We start from the raw sequence: 24,651 nt of genomic DNA, 5'->3' as shown, positions 1-24,651 counted from the left end.
CTTGTTTCTTTCTGTCATCTTGCTGCTTCAGATTATTTTTGTTTCATCTGAGAGGAAACCAAAGAGCAGAGAGGACTGAGAGTGTGAAGCCACACAGTTTATTTATTCTCTGACCTCAGATCATCAAGCAGCAGCATGGAGGAAACATCTCTACTGAGGCTGATCTGTAAGTACACGACTCATTTTACTCTGCTGACTTGATGGAGGACAAACTTCAAGCTGAGCTGAGACTCATTTCTCTGCAGCTCTGATCTCTCTGCTGAGCTGCAGCACAGCTGCTCTGACTGTGAGTCCCAGCAGATCTCAGTTCTTTGAATATGAATCAGTGACTCTGATCTGTGAGGATGAAAACATCTCTGATGGAGGAACTGTGAGGAGAAACAGAACAAAAGACACCAGAACTCAATGTGGAGATGGATGGGGGAAACCAGCTGGTTCTACCTGTAGCATCAGCTATGTCTTAGAAAAGGACTCTGGCCTGTACTGGTGTGAGTCCATGTCTGGATCCTCCAGCAGCAGCAGCAGCAGCATCCAGCTCTCTGTCTCTGGTAAGATCAGACTGTGGAGTTAGTGTTGCTGTGTGGAAATGGATGAAATGCTGTAGTTTGTCTCTGTGTTGAGGTGGATCAGTGATCCTGCAGAGTCCTGTCCTCCCTGTGATGGAGGGAGATGACGTCACTCTGAGCTGCAGAGCAAAGAGTCCAGCCCACAACCTCCCAGCTGCTTTCTATAAAGATGGCTCCTTCATTGGTGATGGACCATCAGGTCACATGACCCTCCTCCATGTCTCCAGCTCTGATGAAGGCCTCTATAAGTGCAGCATCAGCGGTCAGGGAGAGTCTCCATCCAGCAGGATCTCTGTGGAAGGTCAGCAGCTTCTCTTTACTTTTGTAACATGTTGATCACTAAACTCCTTTGGATATTTTGTTTTCTTCCAATAATCTGTTTATGCTAGAAATCCAATGAGAGAAACTAATTTCAGAAATAAAAATGTGAAATGTGTTTAATACAAGAGTTTCCTTTTATTGATAGATAGAAAATCCATTGATGGTATTTTTCCTTTCGAACCTTCATTAAAAGAACCACAGACAACGTATATGAATTTTATGGCCAAGCTTTTGCAAAAGGAGAAGTCTCAGCAAGCTGCTCCTCCGAGTCGTTCACTGAGCGTCTGAAGACCTTTAGTTACAGCTTGTCTTTTATTATCAAGCAAAAAGAGGGAGGATTAAGAAGAAAGACAGCAGATGAAATATTACTGCACACACAGTTTCTAAGGTAAGGAGTATTCCGGTTGATCAGGAGGCACCTGTGGAAAGTAATTTAAAGTCTGGGAACCTCACAGTTAACCGTTTCACATGAAGACAAACAGGCAGATGTGACCTCTAGGTTCAGTTTATACACCCAGAAGGAAGAGAACACTTTAAACTGAAAATCACAATAATACTGAATGTTGATTAACTATTGATTAACATTAGACTGAATATGAAAAAAAGTAATAACCAAATGATAAAACCAAAAAATCTCTAACATTCATCATGTCTGAATCCCACATTCCTCTTGTTGGTCTTTAAACAGGTTATAGAATAAATACTTTCCTTATTCTCTGCAAACTAAACAGAGAAAAATAAACATGTTTTTATTCTATCAGTTATATCAGTTTGAATTACAAGTAATGAATTCATCAAACACGCCTTCAGTTTCATCTCTAAATGTTGAATTAATCAGGTTGGATTCTGTCTGCAGAAAAACCAATCACAGCCCCGCCCACTACCGAAGCCCCGCCCACTACCGAAGCCCCGCCCACTTCCTCCTCTCCTCTCCTCGTCGTCACTCTGCTCTGCCACCTGGTGGTGATGTTCCTGTTCTCCATCTGCTCTTTCCTCTTGGGGTTTTCATCTGGACTCAGAGCCAAAGGTAAAACCCTGAATCATTTACTGACTGATGATCTTCACTGGTTCTGGTTCTGGTTCTGTTTAGTTTCTTCAGTTTGTCTCATATTAAACGTTTTCTGCATTAATAGTTTCATTGTTATGAATTAATTTTCTCTCTAACTTCCTCTGAATACAGGAAGTGACCTGTCACCATGTGTGAAGCTGACTCCGCCCCCCCAGGATGATTATGATGACGTCACCACAGAGCATCACTTCTGACCCAATCAGGCTCATCCTGCTCTGCTCCTGCTGTTTTCTTCCTCTTCTTGTAAAACTGGTTTTATATATGAATAATTAAAACTCAGTAAATGAATGAAACTGATTACGGTTCTGTAATTCCATCAAACTAAGCCGACACCAGAAATAAAAACATAATAGTTTTATGAGGTATTAGAAACACTTCAGAAAGGATAAATAAATATAATTTAGATAAATAAAGGACCTGATCATGGAGCTCTGTCTCTAATCAGTTCCTGTCTTAACTCTCCACATCTGATGGATATAATGAAGAATTATGAAGCAGAAATGTTTTAATCTGCATATTTTATTACAGGTACATGTAATTTATGGCTTAGTCAATCAGATCATTTAATGCTAATTATTATTATTGCATTAATCCTTATGAATTAAAGCAGTAAAGTCAAACGCAGGATTTCATACAATGTCTTAAAGTCAAGTTTTATTTATCTCTATATCTCATTTCTGCAACTTCAGATGCTTTTAAATTTATTAACTTCTGAATGAAAACATGGTAAAATTCATTCATTCATCTAACGCTCTTTTCATAATGTATTAATTCACAGCATGTCTCAGATTTATTGTGTATCTGCACAAGAAAACATGTAGCAAGAAACAATAATCTTTTCCTCACAGAGGCTCCAGTGCTGTAAGAAAAACAGCAGATGAAATTAGTGCAGCTCCACTGAGGGCCTGAACTTGAATGGACTGAGTTTGAATGTGATAAATTAGATTATTCTTTAAAACAAGCTTTGATCTCACCTTGTTCTGACACTCTCTTCTTCAGACCAACACCTTTCACATGTCCAGATCCGTGTCCTCGTCATGGAGCAGCAGAATATCCTCAGCTGGAACATCAGGGAGGGAGCAGGGTGATGAGTTCAAAGGTCAGCTTTCCAGGACCTGGACCTCAGTCCAGCAGGGATCCAACATGGTTCATCAGGGAAACGTACCAGGAGGAAATGAGGCTGACCAGCTGCAGGTGACTGGCTGAACCTGCTCTCACTTCCTGGTTTAAACATGTTAATGACTCTGAACTGTCAATGAGAACCAAAGAACTGTCCAAACGGTCCGGGGTCCATATTCGGTGTCCAGACCTTCTTCACCAGCCTCTGCTCCAGATGCCCCAGACAGAAAGTCCACAGCCAGCCTGCAGACCACTGACCAGAGGAAACACCTCAGATTAGCTCATCAGTCCTGAAACTACATGTCCTTAAAAGAGGCTTTCAGCCAGATCTCTGCACAAAACCTGAATCCACCATGGAGTTCATCCCAAATCCAAATCTTCTGAAGACACTCAACAGTCAGGACCGATCCACTCTTGTCAGGTTGGAGCAAGTCAAGAAATGTCACTGCATGTCTGTGACATCACATTTTCATGGATCAGATCACATATTCAAAGAACTGAGATCTGCTGGGACTCACAGTCAGAGCAGCTGAAATAATAAAACATTCATCCTTTCATCAGCTCCCCAGGATAAAATCTAGATCTAGAGTTACCAGAATCAGGTTGTAACCTTGGTTTGTTGAGCGGCTCAGCAGAGAGATCAGAGCTGCAGAGAAATGAGTCTCAGGTTAGTTGGAGCTTTAATCAGCTCTGCTGTGGGAAGCAGCAGTGATCGTCTCTCCACATTTCCACACCAACACATCCAGCAGATGGACTCACCCAGCAGCCTGTGGACAGATGTTCCCTCCATCCTGCAGCTGGATCCACTGAGACCAGCAGCAGTTTGACACTCACTGAAAACATCCTCTTCCTCTTCCTGGATCTCTATGTCTTCTTTAATCGACCACAAAGGTGTTTTGCTAAAGATGTTGAACATTGATTAAACATCTCTAACTTTTCTTGACCACATCCTGTTGCTAACAGCTAAAAGTCTTTTAGCCTCAGTTTCCTGATTGTCAAACCAACTCAAACTTCAGCAGCTTTTAGTTATTTTAAACTTTTTCTCTCGTTTCTTTCTGTCATCTTGTTGCTTCAGATTAGTTTTGCTTCATCTGAAAGGAAACCAAAGAGCAGAGAGGACTGAGAGTGTGAAGCCACACAGTTTATTTATTCTCTGACCTCAGATCATCAAGCAGCAGCATGGAGGAAACATCTCTACTGAGGCTGATCTGTAAGTACACGACTCATTTTACTCTGCTGACTTGATGGAGGACAAACTTCAAGCTGAGCTGAGACTCATTTCTCTGCAGCTCTGATCTCTCTGCTGAGCTGCAGCACAGCTGCTCTGACTGTGAGTCCCAGCAGATCTCAGTTCTTTGAATATGAATCAGTGACTCTGATCTGTGAGGATGAAAACAGCTCTGATGGAGGAACTGTGAGGAGAAACACAACCAGAGGAACCAGGAAGCGATGTGGAGATGGATGGTGGAGAAAAGACGGATCTACCTGTAAAACCAGCAGCATCAGAGAACATGACTCTGGCCTGTACTGGTGTGAGTCCATGTCTGGATCCTCCAGCAGCAGCAGCAGCATCCAGCTCTCTGTCTCTGGTAAGATCAGACTGTGGAGTTAGTGTTGCTGTGTGGAAATGGATGAAATGCTGTAGTTTGTCTCTGTGTTGAGGTGGATCAGTGATCCTGCAGAGTCCTGTCCTCCCTGTGATGGAGGGAGATGACGTCACTCTGAGCTGCAGAGCAAAGAGTCCAGCCCACAACCTCCCAGCTGCTTTCTATAAAGATGGCTCCTTCATTGGTGATGGACCATCAGGTCACATGACCCTCCTCCATGTCTCCAGCTCTGATGAAGGCCTCTATAAGTGCAGCATCAGCGGTCAGGGAGAGTCTCCATCCAGCAGGATCTCTGTGGAAGGTCAGCAGCTTCTCTTCAGTTTTAACATGTAGATCATCACTATAAATCTGTTCTATAACTGTTTATTCTTCCAATGAGCTAAAGTTGCTACCAATCAATGAAAAACTAATATTTTGAACATAAAAATTAATTTCTTGATTTAAATTCATTACTTCTTTAAAGACAGACTTACTCTGAATATTCATTCTTTCTGGACATTTAAATTATTTGAAAATTCACATTTCTTTGGCAGATGAAGTTTCAGTTCATCAATTCTTACCTGTTGAAATGATAATGAAGTGGTTTGGAATTTATGACACATTTCACAGTAATTGTTTCTTAATTGATCTAAAGCGATCAAACAGTTTAAAGTTTTGCTTGTGTTCCAGTAATCAGTGGCTCAGTCAGTCAGACACAAACATGCTTTAATTTTACAGCTTAACGTTGAAATATCTCTGCAGAAAAACCCACAACCAGATCACCTGATGCCTCATTAGCTCCGCCCCTTCGTGAAGCTCCGCCCCTTCGTGAAGCTCCGCCCCTTCGTGAAGCTCCGCCCCTTCGTGAAGCTCCGCCCTGTGGTTCATCCTGCTCTCACCTCCTTTCCAGAGTGATCCACCACCTGATGCTGTTCACTCCGTACTGCATCTCCACTCTCCTCATGGTGTCTCTGTATCGACTCAGAGCCAAAGGTGAAACATCCTGAATCATTTATAATCTGAATAAACCAACCAATCACTGACCTCCTGCTGAGCTTCACTGATTTCTGGTTCTGCTGATAAAGTTTCTTCAGTTTCCTCCTTAACCATCTCTTTTCACCCATTTTGGTGCCAATAAATTCATTTTCTCTCAGCAGGACGTGACCTGTCACCATGTGTGAAGATGACTCCACCCCCCCAGGCTGAGCTGGCACCAGATGATGATGATGAGGATGATGATGATGATGATGATGACATCACCACAGAGTATCACTTCTGAACTGAACAATCCCATCATGCTCTGCTGCAAATTTCTTCTTGTAAAATGTTTTAATGGATGAATAATTAAAGCCTCAAAAATGAATAAAACTCTTGACCTTCATTAATTCCACCAATAAAAACCGACATCAAGCATAAAAACACAATAGTTTCATTAAAATTCTACAAACATTTAAGAAATACAATAAAACACAACTCAGATTAATGAAGGAACAAACTGAAACACTGATTTTGATCCTCTTCCTTTATTATCCTGTAAAAGTTTTTCCTCCAGTCACAAATCAGAACGAAACAAATGACGGCATCAACTTGATCCTTGTTTTGACTGAAGGTTCTGTGATTTTCTACTTGGTGCGGCAGGAAAGGAGGAAGGCTGAAGGATCCAGATGACTTCAGTAGGACACCCACCATGGTGGTTTGGGAATCTCACCCAAAGAATGAAAATCATTTAGTTTTATTGTGTTTGTTGTTCAGATTGTGAAAACTGCTGCCGCTCTGGTTCATGTAAGCTGTAAATGGAGTCCAGCTGAGATTTACAGGTTTGGTGAGGTTTCATATTTATGGTCATAATGGAAACACTGATGACAAACTGGACATTAACTGAGAGAGACTTGATGATGGACAAACTCTTTTAGTTTATCATGAAAATATGTGCTGAGCTCTAGTGACACATTTCTGCTGCTTCAGGTTTACCTGTTTGCTTCATGTTTCCAAGGGAGATTTCAGTGATGAATCCTTCACAGCTGCAGAGGTTTGGTTGGTTTGACAGGCAGGAAACTGAGGGGAAAAGTTTTCAAGGTAACAGGAAGTGGTCAGAGATGTTTTATCATCCTAAAGCTTTAGCTCTGCAGGCACAGCTATACAGTTTTCTCTATAATGTCCATCCAGTGGCTGGACTGCATCAGCAGCAGCATGAAGAGAAGAGATGAACTTGAATTAAACACAGGTGAAGAAAGATTTGACCCCATATTGTGGATGATATTCAGAAATAGACGATATAAAGACGATCTTTGACTTTCATGGATGTTTTGTTCCATGGTTTCCCAGAAAACAACATTCAAGGAGGTTTATCTAGGGAACTCACAGCCTGATGTTTTAAACCTGAATGTTCTCCTGCAGGATCTTTTTGTTGAGCCTAAATATTGTAATCATTAGGAGAGAAGCTCTGGTCTGAACCTGCTGTAAAGATTTAAAGCAACATTATTGCATTGAGTTGGTTGAGCCAACTCTGAGGAGAAAGAAGGGGAGAATATAGTTTAGCAGTTATTCCCAATATCTTTATTTGACTTGGAAGCTTCAAATAAAACAATGAGAATAAAAGATTTCATACATTCTGTGTAAAACTGAGAGCGATCAGATTAATTTGGGTGACAGAAACAGGAACTGCTGCTCATAGAGCATCTATGATATCATCTGTTCATTTCAGAGGTGATGCTCTGTTGTGACATCATCATAATCATCGTCCAATCCCTGCTCAGCATGGCTGGGTGGGGTCATCACCATGGAGACAGAAGAGTCACTTCCTGCATTCAGAGGAAGTTAAAAAATAAGGATAAATTCTGACTTTAGCAGAATTTATCCTGACTTTAAGCTCAGCAGGAGGTCAGTGATTGGTTGGTTTATTCAGATTATAAATGATTCAGGATGTTTCACCTTTGGCTCTGAGTCGATACAGAGACACCATGAGGAGAGTGGAGATGCAGTACGGAGTGAACAGCATCAGGTGGTGGATCACTCTGGAAAGGAGGTGAGAGGAGGATGAACCACAGGGCGGAGCTTCACGAAGGGGCGGAGCTTCACGAAGGGGCGGAGCTTCACGAAGGGGCGGAGCTTCACGAAGGGGCGGAGCTAATGAGGCATCAGGTGATCTGGTTGTGGGTTTTTCTGCAGAGATATTTCAACGTTTAGAGGTGAAATTAAAGCATGTTTGTGTCTGACTGACTGAGCCACTGATTACTGGAACACAAACAAAACTTTAAACTGTTTGACCGCTTTAGATCAATAAAGAAACAATTACTGTGAAATGTGTCATAAATTCCAAACCACTTCATTATCATTTCAACAGGTAAGAATTGATGAACTGAAACTTCATCTGCCAAAGAAATGTGAGTTTTCAAATAATTTAAATGTCCAGAAAGAATGAATATTCAGAGTAAGTCTGTCATTAAAGAAGTAATGAATTTAAATCAAGAAATCAATTTTTATGTTCAAAATATTAGTCTTTCATCAATTAGTAGCAACTTTAGCTCATTGGAAGAATAAACAGTTATAGAACAGAGTTATAGTGATGATCTACATGTTAAAACTGAAGAGAAGCTGCTGACCTTCCACAGAGATCCTGCTGGATGGAGACTCTCCCTGACCGCTGATGCTGCACTTATAGAGGCCTTCATCAGAGCTGGAGACATGGAGGAGGGTCATGTGACCTGATGGTCCATCACCAATGAAGGAGCCATCTTTATAGAAAGCAGCTGGGAGGTTGTGGGCTGGACTCTTTGCTCTGCAGCTCAGAGTGACGTCATCTCCCTCCATCACAGGGAGGACAGGACTCTGCAGGATCACTGATCCACCTCAACACAGAGACAAACTACAGCATTTCATCCATTTCCACACAGCAACACTAACTCCACAGTCTGATCTTACCAGAGACAGAGAGCTGGATGCTGCTGCTGCTGGAGGATCCAGACATGGACTCACACCAGTACAGGCCAGAGTCCTTTTCTAAAACATAACTGATGCTGCAGGTAGAACCATTTAATTTGCCCCATCCTTCACATCCCTTCCTGGTTCCTCTGCTTGTGTTTCTCCTCACAGTTCCTCCATCAGAGCTGTTTCCATCCTCACAGATCAGAGTCACAGATTCTCCTTTAAAGAACTGAGATCTGCTGGGACTCACAGTCAGAGCAGCTGAAATAATAAAACATTCATCCTTTCATCAGCTCCCCAGGATAAAATCTAGATCTAGAGTTACCAGAATCAGGTTGTAACCTTGGTTTGTTGAGCGGCTCAGCAGAGAGATCAGAGCTGCAGAGAAATGAGTCTCAGGTTAGTTGGAGCTTTAATCAGCTCTGCTGTGGGAAGCAGCAGTGATCGTCTCTCCACATTTCCACACCAACACATCCAGCAGATGGACTCACCCAGCAGCCTGTGGACAGATGTTCCCTCCATCCTGCAGCTGGATCCACTGAGACCAGCAGCAGTTTGACACCCACTGAAAACATCCTCTTCCTCTTCCTGGATCTCTGCATCTTCTTTTCATCGACCACAAAGGTGTTTTGCTAAAGATTTTGAACATTGATAAAACATCTCTAACTTTTCTTGACCACATCCTGTTGCTAACAGCTTAAAGACTTTAAACCTCAGTTTCCTGATTGTCAAACCAACTCAAACTTCAGCAGCTTTTAGTTGTTTTAAACTTTTTCTCTTGTTTCTTTCTGTCATCTTGTTGCTTCAGATTAGTTTTGTTTCATCTGAGAGGAAACCAAAGAGCAGAGAGGACTGAGAGTGTGAAGCCACACAGTTTATTTATTCTCTGACCTCAGATCATCAAGCAGCAGCATGGAGGAAACATCTCTACTGAGGCTGATCTGTAAGTACACGACTCATTTTACTCTGCTGACTTGATGGAGGACAAACTTCAAGCTGAGCTGAGACTCATTTCTCTGCAGCTCTGATCTCTCTGCTGAGCCGCTCAACAAACCAAGGTTACAACCTGATTCTGGTAACTCTAGATCTAGATTTTATCCTGGGGAGCTGATGAAAGGATGAATGTTTTATTATTTCAGCTGCTCTGACTGTGAGTCCCAGCAGATCTCAGTTCTTTAAAGGAGAATCAGTGACTCTGATCTGTGAGGATGGAAACAGCTCTGATGGAGGAACTGTGAGGAGAAACACAACCAGAGGAACCAGGAAGCGATGTGGAGATGGATGGGGGAAACCAGCTGGTTCTACCTGTAACATCAGCAGCCTCTACCCATCAGACTCTGGCCTGTACTGGTGTGAGTCCATGTCTGGATCCTCCAGCAGCAGCAGCAGCATCCAGCTCTCTGTCTCTGGTAAGATCAGACTGTGGAGTTAGTGTTGCTGTGTGGAAATGGATGAAATGCTGTAGTTTGTCTCTGTGTTGAGGTGGATCAGTGATCCTGCAGAGTCCTGTCCTCCCTGTGATGGAGGGAGATGACGTCACTCTGAGCTGCAGAGCAAAGAGTCCAGCCCACAACCTCCCAGCTGCTTTCTTTAAAGATGGCTCCTTCATTGGTGATGGACCATCAGGTCACATGACCCTCCTCCATGTCTCCAGCTCTGATGAAGGCCTCTATAAGTGCAGCATCAGCGGTCAGGGAGAGTCTCCATCCAGCAGGATCTCTGTGGAAGGTCAGCAGCTTCTCTTTACTTTTGTAACATGTTGATCACTAAACTCCTTTGGATATTTAGTTTTCTTCCAATAATCTGTATATAGTAGAAATCCAATGAGAGAAACTAATTTCAGAAATAAAAATGTGAAATTTGTTGAATTCAAGAGTTTCCTTTTATTGATAGATAGAAAATCCATTGATGGGTATTTTTCCTTTCGAACCTTCATTAAAAGAACCACAGACAATGTATATGAATTTTATGACCAAGCTTTTGCAAAAGGAGAAGTCTCAGCAAGCTGCTCCTCCGAGCCGTTCACTGAGCGTCTGAAGACCTTTAGTTACAGCTTGTCTTTTATTATCAAGCAAAAAGAGGGAGGATTAAGAAGAAAGACAGCAGATGAAATATTACTGCACACACAGTTTCTAAGGTAGGGAGTATTAAGGTTGATAAGGAGGCACCTGTGGAAAGTAATTTAAAGTCTGGGAACCTCACAGTTAACTGTTTCACATGAAGACAAACAGGCAGATGTGACCTCTAGGTTCAGTTTATACACCCAGAAGGAAGAGAACACTTTAAACTGAAAATCACAATAATACTGAATGTTGATTAACTATTGATTAACATTAGACTGAATATGAACTAAAGTAATAACAAAATGATAAAACCAAAAAATCTCTAACATTCATCATGTCTGAATCCCACATTTATGTTGTTGGTGTTTAAACAGATTATAGAATAAATACTTTCCTTATTCTCTGCAAACTAAAAAGAGAAAAATAAACATGTTGTTTTTATTCTAGTTATCAGTTTGAATTACAAGTAATGAACTCATCAAACACGCCTTCAGTTTCATTTCTAATGAATGTTGAATTGATCAGGTTGGATTCTCTCTGCAGAAAAACCAACAATCACAGCCCCGCCCACTACCGAAGCCCCACCCGTTTATTCTTCCTCTCCTCTCCTCATCGTCACTCTGCTCTGCCACCTGGTGGTGATGTTCCTGTTCTCCATCTGCTCTTTCCTCTTGGGGTTTTCATCTGGACTCAGAGCCAAAGGTAAAACCCTGAATCATTTACTGACTGATGATCTTCACTGGTTCTGGTTCTGGTTCTGTTTAGTTTCTTCAGTTTGTCTCATATTAAACGTTTTCTGCATTAATAGTTTCATTGTTATGAATTAATTTTCTCTCTAACTTCCTCTGAATACAGGAAGTGACCTGTCACCATGTGTGAAGATGACTCCGCCCCCCCAGGATGATTATGATGACGTCACCACAGAGCATCACTTCTGACCCAATCAGGCTCATCCTGCTCTGCTCCTGCTGTTTTCTTCCTCTTCTTGTAAAACTGGTTTTATATATGAATAATTAAAACTCAGTAAATGAATGAAACTGATTACGGTTCTGTAATTCCATCAAACTAAGCCGACACCAGAAATAAAAACATAATAGTTTTATGAGGTATTAGAAACACTTCAGAAAGGATAAATAAATATAATTTAGATAAATAAAGGACCTGATCATGGCACTCTGTCTCTAATCAGTTCCTGTCTTAACTCTCCACATCTGATGGATATAATGTAGAATTATGAAGCAGAAATGTTTTAATCGGCATATTTTATTACAGGTACATATTATTTATGGCTTAGTCAATCAGATTATTTAATGCTATTATTATTATTGCATTAATCCTTATGAATTAGAGCAGTAAAGTCAAACGCAGGTTTTCATATGATGCCTTAAAGTCAAGTTTTATTTATCTCTATATCTCATTTCTGCAACTTCAGATGCTTTTAAATTTATTAACATCTGAATGAAAACATGGTAAAATTCATTCATTCATCTAACGCTCTTTTCATAATGTATTAATTCACAGCATGTCTCAGATTTATTGTGTATCTGCACAAGAAAACATGTAGCAAGAAACAATAATCTTTTCCTCACAGAGGCTCCAGTGCTGTAAGAAAAACAGCAGATGAAATTAGTGCAGCTCCACTGAGGGCCTGAACTTGAATGGACTGAGTTTGAATGTGATAAATTAGATTATTCTTTAAAACAAGCTTTGATCTCACCTTGTTCTGACACTCTCTTCTTCAGAACAAAACCTTTTACATGTCCAGGTCCGTGTCCTCGTCATGGACCAGCAGAATATCCTCAGCTGGAACATCAGGGAGGGAGCAGGGTGATGAGTTCAAAGGTCAGCTGTCCAGGACCTGGACCTCAGTCCAGCAGGGATCCAGCATGGTTCATCAGGGAAACGTACCAGGAGGAAATGAGGCTGACCAGCTGCAGGTGACTGGCTGAACCTGCTCTCACCTCCTGGTTTAAACATGTTAATGACTCTGAACTGTCAATGAGAACCAAAGAACTGTCCAAACGGTCCAGGGTCCATATTCGGTGTCCAGACCTTCTTCACCAGCCTCTGCTCCAGATGTCCCAGACAGAAAGTCCACAGCCAGCCTGCAGACCACTGACCAGAGGAAACACCTCAGATTAGCTCATCAGTCCTGAAACTACATGTCCTTAAAAGAGGCTTTCAGCCAGATCTCTGCACAAAACCTGAATCCATCCTGGAGTTCATCCCAAATCCAAATCTTCTGAAGACACTCAACAGTCAGGACCGATCCACTCTTGTCAGGTTGGAGCAAGTCAAAAAATGTCACTGCATGTCTGTGACATCACATTTTCATGAATTAGATCACACACTTGTTTAATATTTTCAAATCTCTGAGAGTTTAGCTGCCTGAAGCCTACAGCCCAAACAGGAAACCATTTTCCTAATTTATTTTATCTGATACATGGTGAGGGAGAGAAACTATTTCAGTTAAAAAGCTGATTGAGACTTTTTACCGTTTCTGTCTGTTTCTATAAACCGATAAACTGGTGGTGGTGTCCTGCAGCTTTTAGACGTTTCTCAGCTTTAATACAACTGAATTAATAATCAGGTTCTAATAATCAGGTTCTAATAATCATGTTCTAATAATCATGTTCTAATAATCAGGTTCTAATAATCAGGTTCTAATAATCAGGTTCTAATAATCAGGTTCTAATAATCAGGTTCTAATAATCAGGTTCTAATAATCAAGTTCTAATAATCATGTTCTAATAATCAGGTTCTAATAATCAAGTTCTGATAATCAGGTTTAGACAAAAGGAAAGAAGCAAAGCGACGAACAAGAGGCTGGATTTTACCAGGCTAGCATAGCAAGGCTCCTCCTGATGGTCTCCATCATTCCTCACCTCCAGACTGCAGAGTGGGACCTCGGTGATCAATGTGTGGCAAAGAAACAACTTTTATATACTTTATTCACACAGTCATTGGTCTGACCTTTGACCCCTTAGCTAGGACATATTGCCAATGGTGACCCTACTGTAGCATGAAGCTCCTGAAAACTTTACCAGTACAACTGGACAACTCAAACCCACCAACATGATAAGGAAGAAACCATCAATGTTTAAAATGCACTAAATTAGAATAAAGTCACATTAGAGTAGAAAAAGAAAAACAGCCAACAAATCAAAAGTGATGCTCTGTGGTGACATCATCATAATCATTGTCCAATCCCTGATCCTCCTGGATGGTTGGAGTTATCACCATGGAAACAGGAAGATCTCTTCCTGTAGACGGAAAATGTGTAAAAATGATTGATTATTGATTGTTAAAACTGTAAGTAAAGTCCTGATTGATGATCAAGGTGGTGAAAGACCCAAAGTTTCACCTTTGACCCTGAGTCGATACAAAGACACCATGAGGAGAGAGGAGATGCAGTACGGACAGAAGACCACCAGGCGGCAGAGCAGCCTGACCAGGAGGGAGGCAGGAGGTGGAGAAGTGGGCGGAGCTAAAGTTGAAGGTTTTTCTACAGAGAGAATCTGATCAGATCAATGTTGGAGAGAAAATGTTTGATCTGAAACTGAAGCTGCTGACCTTCCACAGAGATCCTGCTGGATGGAGACTCTCCCTGACCGCTGATGCTGCACTTATAGAGGCCTTCATCAGAGCTGGAGACATGGAGGAGGGTCATGTGACCTGATGGTCCATCACCAATGAAGGAGCCATCTTTATAGAAAGCAGCTGGGAGGTTGTGGGCTGGACTCTTTGCTCTGCAGCTCAGAGTGACGTCATCTCCCTCCATCACAGGGAGGACAGGACTCTGCAGGATCACTGATCCACCTCAACACAGAGACAAACTACAGCATTTCATCCATTTCCACACAGCAACACTAACTCCACAGTCTGATCTTACCAGAGACAGAGAGCTGGATGCTGCTGCTGCTGCTGGAGGATCCAGACATGGACTCACACCAGTACAGGCCAGAGTCATGTTCTCTGATGCTGCTGGTTTTACAGGTAGATCTATCTTTTCTCCACCATCCATCTTTATCACACTCAGTCCTGGTCTCTAAGGTTGTGTTTCTCCTCACAGTTCCTCCATCAGAGCTGTTTTCATCCTCACAGATCAGAGTCACTGATTCTTCTTCAAAGAACTGAGATCTGCTGGGACTCACAGTCAGAGCAGCTGAAATAATAAAACATTCATCCTTTCATCAGCTCCCCAGGATAAAATCTAGATCTAGAGTTACCAGAATCAGGTTGTAACCTTGGTTTGTTGAGCGGCTCAGCAGAGAGATCAGAGCTGCAGAGAAATGAGTCTCAGGTTAGTTGGAGCTTTAATCAGCTCTGCTGTGGGAAGCAGCAGTGATCGTCTCTCCACATTTCCACACCAACACATCCAGCAGATGGACTCACCCAGCAGCCTGTGGACAGATGTTCCCTCCATCCTGCAGCTGGATCCACTGAGACCAGCAGCAGTTTGACACCCACTGAAAACATCCTCTTCCTCTTCCTGGATCTCTGCATCTTCTTTTCATCGACCACAAAGGTGTTTTGCTAAAGATGTTGAACATTGATAAAACATCTCTAACTTTTCTTGACCACATCCTGTTGCTAACAGCTTAAAGTCTTTTAACCTCAGTTTCCTGATTGTCAAACCAACTCAACCTTCAGCAGCTTTTAGTTGTTTTAAACTTTTTCTCTTGTTTCTTTTCTGTCATCTTGTTGCTTCAGATTATTTTTGCTTCAACTGAGAGGAAACCAAAGAGCAGAGAGGACTGAGAGTGTGAAGCCACACAGTTTATTTATTCTCTGACCTCAGATCATCAAGCAGCAGCATGGAGGAAACATCTCTACTGAGGCTGATCTGTAAGTACACGACTCATTTTACTCTGCTGACTTGATGGAGGACAAACTTCAAGCTGAGCTGAGACTCATTTCTCTGCAGCTCTGATCTCTCTGCTGAGCTGCAGCACAGCTGCTCTGACTGTGAGTCCCAGCAGATCTCAGTTCTTTGAATATGAATCAGTGACTCTGATCTGTGAGGATGAAAACATCTCTGATGGAGGAACTGTGAGGAGAAACACAACCAGAGGAACCAGGAAGCGATGTGGAGATGGATGGTGGAGAAAAGACGGATCTACCTGTAAAACCAGCAGCATCAGAGAACATGACTCTGGCCTGTACTGGTGTGAGTCCATGTCTGGATCCTCCAGCAGCAGCAGCAGCAGCATCCAGCTCTCTGTCTCTGGTAAGATCAGACTGTGGAGTTAGTGTTGCTGTGTGGAAATGGATGAAATGCTGTAGTTTGTCTCTGTGTTGAGGTGGATCAGTGATCCTGCAGAGTCCTGTCCTCCCTGTGATGGAGGGAGATGACGTCACTCTGAGCTGCAGAGCAAAGAGTCCAGCCCACAACCTCCCAGCTGCTTTCTATAAAGATGGCTCCTTCATTGGTGATGGACCATCAGGTCACATGACCCTCCTCCATGTCTCCAGCTCTGATGAAGGCCTCTATAAGTGCAGCATCAGCGGTCAGGGAGAGTCTCCATCCAGCAGGATCTCTTTGGAAGGTCAGCAGCTTCTCTTCAGTTTTAACATGTAGATCATCACTATAAATCTGTTCTATAACTGTTTATTCTTCCAATGAGCTAAAGTTGCTACCAATCAATGAAAAACTAATATTTTGAACATAAAAATTAATTTCTTGATTTAAATTCATTACTTCTTTAAAGACAGACTTACTCTGAATATTCATTCTTTCTGGACATTTAAATTATTTGAAAACTCACATTTCTTTGGCAGATGAAGTTTCAGTTCATCAATTCTTACCTGTTGAAATGATAATGAAGTGGTTTGGAATTTATGACACATTTCACAGTAATTGTTTCTTTATTGATCTAAAGCGGTCAAACAGTTTAAAGTTTTGTTTGTGTTCCAGTAATCAGTGGCTCAGTCAGTCAGACACAAACATGCTTTAATTTTACAGCTTAACGTTGAAATATCTCTGCAGAAAAACCCACAACCAGATCACCTGATGCCTCATCAGCTCCGCCCCTTCGTGAAGCTCCGCCCCTTCGTGAAGCTCCGCCCTGTGGTTCATCCTGCTCTCACCTCCTTTCCAGAGTGATCCACCACCTGATGCTGTTCACTCCGTACTGCATCTCCACTCTCCTCATGGTGTCTCTGTATCGACTCAGAGCCAAAGGTGAAACATCCTGAATCATTTATAATCTGAATAAACCAACCAATCACTGACCTCCTGCTGAGCTTCACTGATTTCTGGTTCTGCTGATAAAATTTCTTCAGTTTCCTCCTTAACCATCTCTTTTCACCCATTTTGGTGCCAATAAATTCATTTTCTCTCTGCAGGACGTGACCTGTCATCATGTGTGAAGATGACTCCACCCCCCCAGGCTGAGCTGGCACCAGATGATGATGATGAGGATGATGATGATGATGATGATGACATCACCACAGAGTATCACTTCTGAACTGAACAATCCCATCATGCTCTGCTGCAAATTTCTTCTTGTAAAATGTTTTAATGGATGAATAATTAAAGCCTCAAAAATGAATAAAACTCTTGACCTTCATTAATTCCACCAATAAAAACCGACATCAAGCATAAAAACACAATAGTTTCATTAAAATTCTACAAACATTTAAGAAATACAATAAAACACAACTCAGATTAATGAAGGAACAAACTGAAACACTGATTTTGATCCTCTTCCTTTATTATCCTGTAAAAGTTTTTCCTCCAGTCACAAATCAGAACGAAACAAATGACGGCATCAACTTGATCCTTGTTTTGACTGAAGGTTCTGTGATTTTCTACTTGGTGCGGCAGGAAAGGAGGAAGGCTGAAGGATCCAGATGACTTCAGTAGGACACCCACCATGGTGGTTTGGGAATCTCACCCAAAGAATGAAAATCATTTAGTTTTATTGTGTTTTTTTTTTTTCAGATTGTGAAAACTGCTGCCGCTCTGGTTCATGTAAGCTGTAAATGGAGTCCAGCTGAGATTTACAGGTTTGGTGAGGTTTCATATTTATGGTCATAATGGAAACACTGATGACAAACTGGACATTAACTGAGAGAGACTTGATGATGGACAAACTCTTTCAGTGACTCGTATTCAGTCCCAGGATGTTGTTTAAATAACGTTGGGCTAAATCAACCTGCTAATATGTTACACTTATGCTTTTTCCATGAATAGTTACCTGCCACTTTTTCTAGGCCCTCATGATTGGCTGCATTTGGCAAGATTAAAAAATAAATCATGAAGGAACTAAGAGATAAATATCATTTGCATTTTGCTTCTTGAGCAGCTGAGAAGAAGAACAATCTGAAGGTTTAAGTTGTGGATTTAAAGTGAAACCTTGAACAGTCGGTTCATGTTTATCATGAAAATATGTGCTGAGCTCTAGTGACACATTTCTGCTGCTTCAGGTTTACCTGTTTGCTTCATGTTTCCAAGGGAGATTTCAGTGATGAATCCTTCAGACTCACAGCTGCAGAGGTTTGGTTGGTTTGACAGGAACTGAGGGGGAAAGTTATCAAGGTAACAGGAAGTGGTCAGAGATGTTTTATCATCCTAAAGCTTTAGCTCTGCAGGCACAGCTATACAGTTTTCTCTATAATGTCCATCCAGTGGCTGGACTGGATCAGCAGCAGCATGAAGAGAAGAGATGAACCTGAATTAAACACAGGTGAAGAAAGATTTGACCCCATATTGTGGATGATATTCAGAAATGGACGATATAAAGACGATCTTTGAGTTTCATGGATGTTTTGTTCCATGGTTTCCCAGAAAACAACATTCAATGAGGTTTTACCCAGTGAACTCAGAGCCTGATGTTTTAAACCTGAATGTTCTCCTGCAGGATCTTTTTGTTGAGCCTAAATATTGTAATCATTAGGAGAGAAGCTCTGGTCTGAACCTGCTGTAAAGATTTAAAGCAACATTATTGCATTGAGTTGGTTGATCCAACTCTGAGGAGAAAGAAGGGGAGAATATAGTTTAGCAGTTATTCCCAATATCTTTATTTGACTTGGAAGCTTCAGTAAAACAATGAGAATAAAAGATTTCATACATTCTGTGTAAAACTGAGAGCGATCAGATTAATTTGGGTCACAGAAACAGGAACTGCTGCTCATAGAGCATCTATGATATCATCTGTTCATTTCAGAAGTGATGCTCTGTTGTGACATCATCGTCCAATCCCTGATCTGGGTAGGGTCATCACCATGGAGACAGAAGAGTCACTTCCTGCAGTCAGAGGAAGTTAAAAAATAAAGATAAATTCTGACTTCAGGTCAGTGAATGTTTCAGTGTTTCACCTTTGACCCTGAGTCGATACAAAGACACCATGAGGAGAGAGGAGATGCAGTACGGACAGAAGACCACCAGGTGGCAGAGCAGCCTGACCAGGAGGGAGGCAGGAGGAGGAGAAGTGGGTGGAGCTAAAGTTGAAGGTTTTTCTACAGAGAGAATCTGATCAGATCAATGTTGGAGAGAAAATGTTTGATCTGAAACTGAAGCTGCTGACCTTCCACAGAGATCCTGCTGGATGGAGACTCTCCCTGACCGCTGATGCTGCACTTATAGAGGCCTTCATCAGAGCTGGAGACATGGAGGAGGGTCATGTGACCTGATGGTCCATCACCAATGAAGGAGCCATCTTTATAGAAAGCAGCTGGGAGGTTGTGGGCTGGACTCTTTGCTCTGCAGCTCAGAGTGACGTCATCTCCCTCCATCACAGGGAGGACAGGACTCTGCAGGATCACTGATCCACCTCAACACAGAGACAAACTACAGCATTTCATCCATTTCCACACAGCAACACTAACTCCACAGTCTGATCTTACCAGAGACAGAGAGCTGGATGCTGCTGCTGCTGCTGCTGGAGGATCCAGACATGGACTCACACCAGTACAGGCCAGAGTCTGATGGGTAGAGGCTGCTGATGTTACAGGTAGAACCAACTGATTTCCCCCATCCATCTCCACATCGCTTCCTGGTTCCTCTGGTTGTGTTTCTCCTCACAGTTCCTCCATCAGAGCTGTTTTCATCCTCACAGATCAGAGTCACTGATTCTCCTTCAAAGAACTGAGATCTGCTGGGACTCACAGTCAGAGCAGCTGAAATAATAAAACATTCATCCTTTCATCAGCTCCCCAGGATAAAATCTAGATCTAGAGTTACCAGAATCAGGTTGTAACCTTGGTTTGTTGAGCGGCTCAGCAGAGAGATCAGAGCTGCAGAGAAATGAGTCTCAGGTTAGTTGGAGCTTTAATCAGCTCTGCTGTGGGAAGCAGCAGTGATCGTCTCTCCACATTTCCACACCAACACATCCAGCAGATGGACTCACCCAGCAGCCTGTGGACAGATGTTCCCTCCATCCTGCAGCTGGATCCACTGAGACCAGCAGCAGTTTGACACTCACTGAAAACATCCTCTTCCTCTTCCTGGATCTCTGCATCTTCTTTTCATCGACCACAAAGGTGTTTTGCTAAAGATTTTGAACATTGATAAAACATCTCTAACTTTTCTTGACCACATCCTGTTGCTAACAGCTTAAATACTTTTAGCCTCAGTTTCCTGATTGTCAAACCAACTCAAACTTCAGCAGCTTTTAGTTGTTTTAAACTTTTTCTCTCGTTTCTTTTATGTCATCTTGTTGCTTCAGATTAGTTTTGTTTCATCTGAGAGGAAACCAAAGAGCAGAGAGGACTGAGAGTGTGAAGCCACACAGTTTATTTATTCTCTGACCTCAGATCATCAAGCAGCAGCATGGAGGAAACATCTCTACTGAGGCTGATCTGTAAGTACACGACTCATTTTACTCTGCTGACTTGATGGAGGACAAACTTCAAGCTGAGCTGAGACTCATTTCTCTGCAGCTCTGATCTCTCTGCTGAGCTGCAGCACAGCTGCTCTGACTGTGAGTCCCAGCAGATCTCAGTTCTTTGAAGGAGAATCAGTGACTCTGATCTGAGAGGATGAAAACAGCTCTGATGGAGGAACTGTGAGGAGAAACACAACTTTAGAGACCAGGACTGAGTGTGATAAAGATGGATGGTGGAATAAAAACGGATCTACCTGTAAAACCAGCAGCATCAGTAAACATGACTCTGGCCTGTACTGGTGTGAGTCCATGTCTGGATCCTCCAGCAGCAGCAGCAGCAGCAGCATCCAGCTCTCTGTCTCTGGTAAGATCAGACTGTGGAGTTAGTGTTGCTGTGTGGAAATGGATGAAATGCTGTAGTTTGTCTCTGTGTTGAGGTGGATCAGTGATCCTGCAGAGTCCTGTCCTCCCTGTGATGGAGGGAGATGACGTCACTCTGAGCTGCAGAGCAAAGAGTCCAGCCCACAACCTCCCAGCTGCTTTCTATAAAGATGGCTCCTTCATTGCTCATGAAACTACTGGGAACCTGACCCTGAAACCAGTGAGGAGATCTGATGAAGGCCTCTACCACTGTAACATCAGCGGTCAGGGAGAGTCTCCATCCAACAGGATCTCTGTGGAAGGTCAGCAGCTTCTCTTTACTGCAGCTGGATTGTAAAAATCTGTCCTCAGGTTTGTAGTAAACTGATTTCTTTCAGTACTTTTAGAAGTAGATTTATTGAGCAAGACTTTCATGTTTTTCTTATGCAATATTATTCTCAGGTCCATTTATCCTGAATTTAGTAGAGCTCCTTTGATAACATCTGCTTCCATGAATAAATGATTGTGACGTTTTAAATAAAAATGTAGCAACCTGTAACCTACATCTACAGTTTAGAGTCAAATTAACTTTCTCAGGTATTCACAGAAGTCCCAACTTTTGCCTGACTGAAACTTGAAGTCATATCAGAATAAAGCCATGGATGCAGACATCGTCCTCATAGATGTGATTTACCATCTGTACTCCAGTATCTGTCACCATTAAGTGTGGTCTCAGTACAGGAAGTTTTCCTCGTCCTCTACTGGTGATCTGCAGTGACATTTTCTGAGTTTCCATTTAAAATGATCAAAAGTTCTCTGAAGGTGGAACTTTGACCTGAAATGTGTCAGATCATCACTAAACCCTGAGCTCAGCATCAGACATGGCTGCAGTGAAGACAAAACACTGGGAAACTGGCAGGAAACGTTTCTGCAGCTGTTAACTTAAACCACTTTTTGTTCACATCAGAAACAAACACAGTTGTTGGCTTGTGGTGTGAACAGAGATCAGCTTCACATGGTTTATCTGGTTTCCTGACTTGTACCTGGAACATGCTCTGCTCGGCTGTGAAGCTGTTCCCAGATCTAATCTTCTCTGACACATTGAGCATTAGAGCAGTTTGAACTTTGAGATTTCTCCATCAGTAACGAGCAGCCAAACAAACATCTGATCATCTCACCAAAACCCTTTAAATGCTGGCTGCCCTCCTTCTGGAAACTTTACTGTGTCTGAGGTTTTAGTCTGAGTGAACAGCAGAGGAGCGTTGATCTGGTTCTGGTTCAGTCAGCTCACCTGAAGTTAACACAAACCAAAATGTTTTTCTCATATATAAATATTGACCTGATTAGACTTCACTGTCTCTGCAGTTCGACCTTCCTCCACATCCTTACCCACCTCTTCTTCCTCATCATCTCACCTGCTGTTCATGCTGGCCTGCCACCTGGTGGTCATCTGTCCGTACTTCATCTCCACTCTCCTCCTCATTGCTTTGCATCGACAAAGAGAAACAGGTAATTATCAGTAATCACTGAACTGTTAGTTTGTTTTTATAATTGCTGACACTAAAGTTAAAACTGTTCCAGTTAACAAAACCCAACAGTCAATGAGGAAAACACCAGTCAGGATTTAAACGACTATAAACACATTAACAGCTTCACTGTTTATAACATAATTAAATACCTTCAACTCTGAAGCTGATCATGATTTTACTTCTTTACAGTTTAGACTTTCAGGTGATCACAACTTTATAACACAGGTGATCAGTTGTAATATAACACAGATTATGATGAATTTATAGGATATATAACATTGATAAGGAATTTGTAATTATTCCATCAGGTTGTTATTTACAGTTGTCATTTTTATTAATATTATTATCTTCAGATTTTCGAGTCTTTTGAGTTTGTAACTATTTTCTTTATGTAATATAATTTATTTGTTGGTTCTTTAGCACATTACATTAAACTGGTATCAATATTATTACATGGTTTTAATTATTAATTACTGAGTGGGTAAGTGATATATTTTCATTAAATTGAGCATTCATTTCTTCCTACTCCTTTTCAAACAGAAAAGTAAACTAATTATTTTGTTCTTGGTTATTTATGTTCATGTTCTCTATGTCCTATTGCTTGTTTTCTTATTTTTAAAAACCTTCGAAATGAATCAAATCAAACATAGTGAGGAAAACACTGATCAGAAACAAACTGATCAGAAACACACTGATCAGGAACAAACTGATCAGAAACACACTGATCAGAAACACACTGATCAGGAACAAACTGATCAGAAACAAACTGATCAGAAACAAACTGATCAGAAACACACTGATCAGGAACAAACTGATCAGAAACAAACTGATCAGAAACAAACTGATCAGAAACAAACTGATCAGGTCAACAACAAAAAGCAACAGGTCACCATCTTCATCATCTTCAATAAACTTTTATTCACATTGATGAGCGACTAACTTCTCTTTGTAACTGAGTGAAGTGAGAAGATGTTGTAGAGTTTTGACTGAAATGCTTCATTTTGCAAATAATTTAAATTTTTGTACTAATTGCTTGAAATGTTGTACAAACTTTCTGAGGAGTTATGAAAAACTGGGCCTTGTTTCCAGAATTGTACTTAAACAGAAAACCAAAGCAGCACCTGCTGAGTAAAACCTGCTTTGTTCAGAAATTTCCTTAACTTTTTCCAGAAGGAAATGACTCGCCTGTTTCCATGGCGATGTCTCCACGGCCCCACGGATTGGACAATGACTATGATGATGTCACCACAGAGCATCACTTCTGATCTGATCAGGTTGTCTCATCGCTCCTCTCCTCCTGGATGAGAAGAGAGACTTCCTGTCATTTACTGACTGGTGAGGAGAAACCAGCTGAAGTGGACTGGACTGGACTGGACTGGACTGGACTGGACTGGATTGGACTGGACTGGACTGGACTGGACTGGACTGGACTGAACTGGACTGGATTGGACTGGACTGGACTGAACTGGATTGGATTGGACTGGACTGGACTGAACTGGACTGGACTGGACTGGACTGGACTGGACTGGACTGAACTGGACTGGATTGGACTGGACTGAACTGGACTGGATTGGACTGAACTGGACTGGATTGGACTGGACTGGATTGGACTGGACTGGACTGGACTGAACTGCACTGGATTGGACTGGACTGGACTGGACTGGACTGATCTGGACTGGATTGGACTGGACTGAACTGGACTGAACTGGATTGGACTGGACTGAACTGGACTGGACTAGACTGGACTGAACTGGACTGGACTGGACTGGACTGGACTGGATTGGACTGGACTGGACTGGACTGGACTGAACTGGACTGGACTGGACTGGACTGAACTGGACTGAACTGGACTGGATTGGACTGGACTGAACTGGACTGGATTGGACTGAACTGGACTGGACTGGACTGGACTGGACTGGACTGGACTGAACTGGACTGAACTGGACTGGATTGGACTGGACTGAACTGGACTGGATTGGACTGAACTGGACTGGATTGGACTGGACTGGACTGGACTGGACTGGACTGAACTGCACTGGATTGGACTGGACTGGACTGGACTGGACTGATCTGGACTGGATTGGACTGGACTGAACTGGACTGAACTGGATTGGACTGGACTGAACTGGACTGGACTAGACTGGACTGAACTGGACTGGACTGGACTGGACTGGACTGGATTGGACTGGACTGGACTGGACTGGACTGGACTGGACTGGACTGGATTGGACTGGACTGGACTGGACTGGACTGGATTGGACTGGACTGGACTGGACTGGACTGG

At 42.2% G+C, this 24,651-nt stretch overlaps 5 protein-coding genes, 1 long non-coding RNA gene and 2 pseudogenes across 8 annotated transcripts; 4 read left to right on the top strand and 4 right to left on the bottom strand.

Moving 5' to 3' along the window:
- Positions 1-135: 135 nt before the first annotated feature.
- On the top strand, positions 136-6,029 carry LOC148154388 (sialoadhesin-like). The gene is made up of 8 exons (XM_088015221.1): positions 136-166; positions 246-548; positions 622-890; positions 2,956-3,055; positions 4,365-4,664; positions 4,738-4,983; positions 5,424-5,654; positions 5,819-6,029. Exons 1-8 carry the CDS (start codon positions 136-138, stop codon positions 5,938-5,940), a joined length of 1,602 nt encoding a protein of 533 aa, XP_087871347.1. The 3' UTR covers positions 5,941-6,029.
- Positions 6,030-7,361: 1,332 nt separating this feature from the next.
- LOC148154387 (uncharacterized) lies at positions 7,362-8,717 on the bottom strand. Its single transcript, XM_088015220.1, has 4 exons — positions 8,583-8,717; positions 8,264-8,509; positions 7,593-7,823; positions 7,362-7,462 (listed from the first exon to the last, which is right to left on the bottom strand). The coding sequence occupies exons 1-4, from the start codon at positions 8,626-8,628 to the stop codon at positions 7,362-7,364; spliced, it is 624 nt and encodes a 207-aa protein (XP_087871346.1). The 5' UTR covers positions 8,629-8,717.
- Positions 8,718-9,497: 780 nt separating this feature from the next.
- On the top strand, positions 9,498-11,871 carry LOC148154386 (high affinity immunoglobulin gamma Fc receptor I-like). The gene is made up of 6 exons (XM_088015219.1): positions 9,498-9,528; positions 9,608-9,660; positions 9,703-9,994; positions 10,068-10,313; positions 11,192-11,350; positions 11,504-11,871. The coding sequence occupies exons 1-6, from the start codon at positions 9,498-9,500 to the stop codon at positions 11,584-11,586; spliced, it is 864 nt and encodes a 287-aa protein (XP_087871345.1). The 3' UTR covers positions 11,587-11,871.
- A 295-nt stretch (positions 11,872-12,166) lies between these two features.
- LOC148154385 (uncharacterized) lies at positions 12,167-12,570 on the bottom strand. Its single transcript, XR_015766129.1, has 2 exons — positions 12,366-12,570; positions 12,167-12,250 (listed from the first exon to the last, which is right to left on the bottom strand). It is a non-coding gene; the product is annotated as an uncharacterized LOC148154385 (long non-coding RNA).
- Positions 12,571-13,810: 1,240 nt separating this feature from the next.
- LOC148154384 (uncharacterized) lies at positions 13,811-15,074 on the bottom strand. Its single transcript, XM_088015218.1, has 6 exons — positions 15,044-15,074; positions 14,878-14,930; positions 14,541-14,835; positions 14,222-14,467; positions 14,013-14,153; positions 13,811-13,911 (listed from the first exon to the last, which is right to left on the bottom strand). The coding sequence occupies exons 1-6, from the start codon at positions 15,072-15,074 to the stop codon at positions 13,811-13,813; spliced, it is 867 nt and encodes a 288-aa protein (XP_087871344.1).
- Positions 15,075-15,465: 391 nt separating this feature from the next.
- Positions 15,466-17,118, top strand: LOC148154383 (Fc receptor-like protein 5). The gene is made up of 5 exons (XM_088015217.1): positions 15,466-15,496; positions 15,555-15,878; positions 15,952-16,225; positions 16,750-16,832; positions 16,997-17,118. The coding sequence occupies exons 1-5, from the start codon at positions 15,466-15,468 to the stop codon at positions 17,116-17,118; spliced, it is 834 nt and encodes a 277-aa protein (XP_087871343.1).
- A 1,531-nt stretch (positions 17,119-18,649) lies between these two features.
- On the bottom strand, positions 18,650-20,151 carry LOC148154382 (Fc receptor-like protein 5; annotated as a pseudogene). Its single transcript, XR_015766095.1, has 6 exons — positions 20,002-20,151; positions 19,853-19,888; positions 19,499-19,771; positions 19,180-19,425; positions 18,971-19,111; positions 18,650-18,899 (listed from the first exon to the last, which is right to left on the bottom strand). The product of XR_015766095.1 is annotated as an Fc receptor-like protein 5 (transcript).
- Positions 20,152-20,312: 161 nt separating this feature from the next.
- Positions 20,313-23,897, top strand: LOC148154381 (uncharacterized; annotated as a pseudogene). The gene is made up of 5 exons (XR_015766094.1): positions 20,313-20,454; positions 20,534-20,842; positions 20,916-21,161; positions 22,204-22,347; positions 23,538-23,897. The product of XR_015766094.1 is annotated as an uncharacterized LOC148154381 (transcript).
- The last annotated feature ends 754 nt before the right edge of the window (positions 23,898-24,651 follow it).

The sequence above is a fragment of the Poecilia mexicana genome, unplaced genomic scaffold, assembly GCF_051168715.1.
Source record: "Poecilia mexicana isolate PSO_F unplaced genomic scaffold, ASM5116871v1 scaffold_18, whole genome shotgun sequence".
Classification (NCBI taxonomy): domain Eukaryota; kingdom Metazoa; phylum Chordata; class Actinopteri; order Cyprinodontiformes; family Poeciliidae; genus Poecilia; species Poecilia mexicana.
Note: the sequence above shows the minus strand (reverse complement) of the source record. Positions and strands in the feature narration are given on the sequence as shown.